The sequence below is a fragment of the Nematolebias whitei genome, chromosome 8 (genome assembly GCF_014905685.2).
Source record: "Nematolebias whitei isolate Nwh7 chromosome 8, NemWhi1, whole genome shotgun sequence".
NCBI lineage: Eukaryota > Metazoa > Chordata > Actinopteri > Cyprinodontiformes > Rivulidae > Nematolebias > Nematolebias whitei.
Genome location: NC_056505.1, coordinates 30,330,006 through 30,335,499, shown reverse-complemented (window position 1 = coordinate 30,335,499; position 5,494 = coordinate 30,330,006). Strand labels below are relative to the sequence as shown.

The following is a 5,494-nucleotide window of genomic DNA, read 5'->3' as shown; positions in this document are numbered from 1 at the left end:
TATTATTATTATTATTATTATTATTATTATTATTATTATTATTATTACAGGCAGCATGGTGGCGTAACTGGTAGAGCTGCTGCTTCTCAGCGAGCAGGTCCCCGGTTCAAATCCCGGTCGGGGAGCCTTTCTGAGTGGAGTTTGCATGTTCTCTCCGTGCATGCGTGAGTTTTCTCCGGGTACTCCAGTTTCCTCCCACAGACCAAAAACATGCATGTTAGGCTGATTGGTAACTCTAAATTGTCCCTAGGGGTGACTGAGAGAGTGTCTTGTTTGTCTCTATGTGTCCCTGTGATGGACAGGAGACCTGTCCAGGGTGCACCTCGCCCCTCACACAATCATTGCTGGACATGGGCACTGGCGACCCCCGTGACCCAAAATGGAAGAAGTGGTTAAAAGATAATGGATTATTACTATTATTATTATTATTATTATTATTATCATTATACATAAATATTATATAATATTTAAGAATAAGAATACAGTATTCGGTGTAATGGGTCTGTGATTTGTTTGAAAAATAAATACACACAGTTGACTTGATTTTAAAATATAACACCTTCAATTACAAAAAAACAAAATAAAAATTCATAATGTTTTTAAACACCGAGTCACAGCTGAACGAAGCCTAGATTTACGAGCCGGACTTGAAAGCGTCACCAACAAAAACAAGGCTTTGTGTTTGCGCATGCTCAGTGAGGTATATAACTCAGGCGGACAGTTTAGAAAGGTGACAACAACAATGTCTGAGTTCAGTGTTTAAAAACAAAGTACAACCAGCGACTTTTTACCGTGTGACGCTTTTACTGAAGCCGCTGTGACGAAGTGGACCGCTAATATTTTATCTACTTAGGCTGTTGTTTATGCTACGAACGGAGTTGTAACTTTTTGTGCCCACATAAACTTGATGTCGTCGACAATAATAATGTAAATGTTTACCATTGTTGAGCGTGAAGGCAGCGGTTTTCTCCTGTGAAATGGGACTTGTCGGTGTGGAGTGTGGTCCAGTCGAAGCTGTTCAGACACTGCTGTGATATTTTAAACTTTAAAACCTCAGGATGGAGTCTGTTGGGAAGTTTGAGTTCAACAGGAAGAACTTGATTGGCCACGGTGCCTTTGCAATTGTGTTCAAAGGCAGACATAAAGAGGTAAGCTTGCACATTTGGATCTGTCTCATCATTGTTTACATGTTTTGGGTTGATTCTTTTGTTTCTGACATTACAAGAAACGTGACTGGGAAGTTGCTATAAAGTGTATCAACAAGAAAAACTTGGCCAAGTCGCAGTCTTTGCTTGGGAAGGAAATCAAAATATTAAAGGTAATGTCTTGTTTCTATGTTGCCATGTTTTCCTGATCAGTCGTGCACTGCACCTCTTAACAAAAACGTGTTGCACTCTACTTCCAGGAACTCAAACATGACAACATTGTTCGATTACTTGACTACCAGGTACGGATTTCTGTTTTCCTATAATCTCACGTGCATCTCTTGAGACATTTCAGCACCTTCTGATAAACACACAGATACATGTCTGCTGCCAGATGATGCAACTGTTGTGGAAACAGCATCAGATGTTCATGTGACCATCTCTGACCTGAGCTGAAACATCCACTTGTTTTTACATGGATCAGTCTTAAAAGATTCATTCTTTTTACTATTATGGCTAATGTACAAATCCTATTGTTGATATCCTGTGAGGAGTCACTGCCACAGCCTGCACGTCTTTTAAACCTGGCACAAATCACACGACACTAACCATCTGCTCGACGTAAGTGACCTATCGACAGTTGGCACTGCTGAGCTGATCTCTCATTATGTCTGGCAGATGGAAGAGCTCAGCAGGTTAAACAATGGCAGATAAAACAGAGCGCCGAGTATCGTAGCGACACACTGACACATGAGCCCAACAACAAGGCTGCATATGTTCTGAGGGTCTCTCTGCGTTCATTTTCCTCCTCTTAGCACATATAACTGGTGTCGTTAAGCTCTTGCACAGGTAGTAAACACATCAGATTATATACACAGAGCTTTTTAGTTTAACTTGGTTAGGCAACATTTTTTCCGTCAGGTGGGAAAGACACCCTAAACGTCTCACGCTTTTACCTCACACCATCTCACCTCGCGGCTCTGTGAATATTTTTAACAAGGAGTGCTGGATTTAGAAAGTGTCCTGGGTGGGATCAAGGAGCCCAGAGCTGGGCGGGGATCTGGATCCAGTTTCAGGTTCCCAAATTCACTGTCATGCGGGTGAGAATTTCAAGAAGCTGTTGAGCAAACAGTGGCTCTAATACGTGAGGTGTTGTCACTGTTGGTGCAGCTGTTGATACACTGGTGGATGATTTTGTCTCATTCCAACATGAATAAAACATGACGTAATCGTTTAGACATTTACGCATCTGTCTACTCATTTATCAGAACAGTTATCTAATAAATATTACTCAGTGTGACAGTGTTGCACAGCGTCATGTTGATGGTTTGGGTTTTATGTGTTTGTTTTCAATAGGAGATGGGCGGATCTGTGTATCTCGTAATGGAGGTGAGTTGTCCAGGAGGTGCTCCAGACTTGTCTGCCTTCGTACTGAAAGTGCTGATCATCTCTAATGAAAATAATTATGTTAAGAATTCTGTTAAGACTTGTTTTTCCTGTTTTTTTTTTTTTTTTCAGTACTGCAACGGAGGCGACCTGTCTGAGTATCTCCACTGTAAGTCATCTGCAAAAAATATGCTGGATATTTTGCTGTCATCCTTTTTATATTCAGAGAAACAGCATAAAGACACGAGCATCGCTGTCGTGTCAGTGGGTCGGTGTGCCTCGGATTTTACAGTGTTTTGAAACCTAATAGGGTTTTAGCAGGTTTCTATCAACTTAACTTCTACTTAACCCAGGAAAAATTCAACCTTACAGCCCAGGTTTGGTAAAAAAAAACAACTTCCAGCTTTTATGTTTATCGGCAAAATCCTGTGGTCTCACTCAGAGTCTTTTCTCAGCAGGAAAACTTCTCCTAGCTCATGTTTGTAAACTATATTTTAACAATGCATTAGTCTTGTGGAGTTAATTATTCTCAGGCTGCATTTATTTTCTATGTATTGATTTGTATATTTAGGTACTGATGTGGGCCCTTGGTCTAATTCTGCCAAAGTGACACTAATTTCTAAGTCCCTACAAAGCAGACACATAAAACTATTTGCAGCACGGTGCTTGATCACATTTAGCAGGTTAACGAAGCACCCGCATGACCTCACCCATCTGTCGCTCACTTATCCCTTGTGCTCTCATAGAACAACAGAGCAGCTAGAAATACAGATATACTGGGATGACTACAACTGGTCTCAAATATCGTATGGCTTTAAGTTTCATTTCCAAACAAAGTTAATGTATTTTTAATATGCAGATTTATAAGCCTGGACACAGTTCTGCTGACTTTCTCTTGTTGCAGCCTCAAATAGGTCATTTTATCCCTTTCTCCAACAGCCAAGGGTGCACTGAGTGAGGACACCATCCGTGCATTCCTACAGCAAATTGCCCAGGCCATGAAGGTCCTGCAGAGTAAAGGCATCCTCCACAGAGACCTCAAACCCCAGAACATTTTACTCTGCCACCCAGAGGGGCGCAGGTCCAGTTCCATCAACACTAGCATTAAAATAGGTAATAGCTTTAATCTGCATCATCAGTCTAGAAAAGTTGTGTAAAAGATTTTGTTTGCTTGGAACTCAGTGTGTACGTCCATCTCTTTATTTCCTTAAATCTTCAGCTGATTTTGGGTTTGCGCGGCACCTCCAGACAAACACCATGGCTGCCACACTGTGTGGCTCTCCCATGTACATGGTAAGACTGGTTTTCTGTGTGAACTGGTTCTGATGTCACTGTGCTTCTAAGATGTGAGCTTTGCTTGTTTGAACACAGGCTCCTGAGGTCATCATGTCTCAGAACTATGACGCCAAGGCTGATCTGTGGAGCATAGGTACTATTGTGTACCAGTGTCTGACTGGAAAAGCCCCTTTTCATGTGAGTGAAACCTCAAAAAGAATACACAAATACTAAAAAAAAACAAGACGTTTGGTGATGCACATATAGAAATTTGTTATTTTAATAGCAAATGCTCTTGACAAGATTAATTCAGTTTATTTATATAGCGCCAAGTCACAACAGAAGTCGTCTCAGGGAACTGAACAGAAACATTCATATATAAAAATAATCAGTTAACTTTATTTATCTAAGAAGCAGACGGCTTTGAATTTAACCATCGCAGACTCTCATCTTGAGCAAGCATGAAGGTGACAGTGGAGGAAGAAACTTTTAGCAGAACCAGGTTCAGGACAAGCGGCCATCTGCTTCGACCGGCTGGGTTTGAGAGGAACAGATACACAATGGCAGTTCAAGAATCACATGTTAAGATAGAAATAGTATCAAATGAAAACTATTCTATTTTAACAATTCATTTTAAGAAGTTAGGTCAATTTGTCCTCTAGTAGTGTAAGTAGATCTTAAATATAAGATGGAGCTAGGTTGGTAGATTTTGATTCAATTCTGGATTTGACAGGGAGCCAATAGAGAGAAGCTAAAACTGGAGAGATATGATCTCTCCCACTAACTCCAGTTAAGACTCTGGCAGCAGCATTTTGGATTAATGGAAGACTTTTTAAAGAAGTATTTGGACACTCAGATAACAAACCATTGCAATAGTCCAGTGTAGATGTGATAAATGCATGAACCAGTTTCTCTGCATAATTTTTGGATAAGATGTTACAAGATGTTACAAATGTGCTTTGTTTGTTTTAGTCCCTGGAAAAGTCCAACTAACTACTGTAGAACCTGCATCCAGTTTTACAACAGAGAGCAACAACTTGATCCACAACACAGCCATTAAAAACCACCTGTCTGTGGAATGACGCTCGTCTTGAGTGTTGTTAGCTGGAAAATGCAGGAACAGCTCGACTGCTGTTAGAAATGAACCTTGTTTACAGAGGAGGGCATGAGGAAATGGCTGCAAGCCATTTCTCTGAATCCAGAGTAAACAGTGTTTCACAACCCTCACTGTTACTTTCTACTGTTCACGTGGCTGCTCCAAGGACATGTTTGAACTGTTGTTTTCAAAGACAAACTCCTAAAGTTTTATCTCCCTCTATATCTTTTTTCGATGGTGGATTTCCATGGGTCAGAACCCCCTTTTTTTATCCTGTGTGTTTGTAGTATAAAGAGTAATTTGATTGATTTATGTTGCTTTTTATGTTCATTTCTGAGAAAGACTAAGAAGATTGTTCTCTAGCCTCGCAGGTCAATGGGTTTCTGCTTCTGCTGCTGTTTATATGGCAACTTTAGCTGATGTGCTTATCATTAAACACCCACATGATGTCTTCATTTGTAGTATTAGGATTTTTATATAATTCAAGTAAAAAAAAAAAACTTGTTTGGAAAGGTTATCTGTATTCATTCTTGTAAGTTTTGATGTCTATGTGTCAAAGAACTGAAGTGGGACAAAACATTTTTAGACCAAT

At 40.1% G+C, this 5,494-nt stretch overlaps 1 protein-coding gene across 1 annotated transcript; it reads left to right on the top strand.

Moving 5' to 3' along the window:
• Positions 1-1,049: 1,049 nt before the first annotated feature.
• On the top strand, positions 1,050-5,201 carry ulk1a (unc-51 like autophagy activating kinase 1a). The gene is made up of 9 exons (XM_037680695.1): positions 1,050-1,148; positions 1,226-1,318; positions 1,406-1,447; positions 2,502-2,534; positions 2,664-2,700; positions 3,471-3,644; positions 3,751-3,824; positions 3,903-4,004; positions 5,190-5,201. Exons 1-9 carry the CDS (start codon positions 1,059-1,061, stop codon positions 5,199-5,201), a joined length of 657 nt encoding a protein of 218 aa, XP_037536623.1. The 5' UTR covers positions 1,050-1,058.
• Positions 5,202-5,494: the final 293 nt, after the last annotated feature.

Excerpts from the sequence above, each read along its gene's own strand:
- ulk1a (XM_037680695.1), top strand. The coding sequence starts at position 1,059 with ATGGAGTCTGTTGGGAAGTTTGAGTTCAACAGGAAGAACTTGATTGGC. Across the intron at positions 1,149-1,225 it reads TCAAAGGCAGACATAAAGAG|AAACGTGACTGGGAAGTTGC; the intron begins GTAAGCTTGCAC and ends TGACATTACAAG. Across the intron at positions 2,535-2,663 it reads CTGTGTATCTCGTAATGGAG|TACTGCAACGGAGGCGACCT; the intron begins GTGAGTTGTCCA and ends TTTTTTTTTCAG.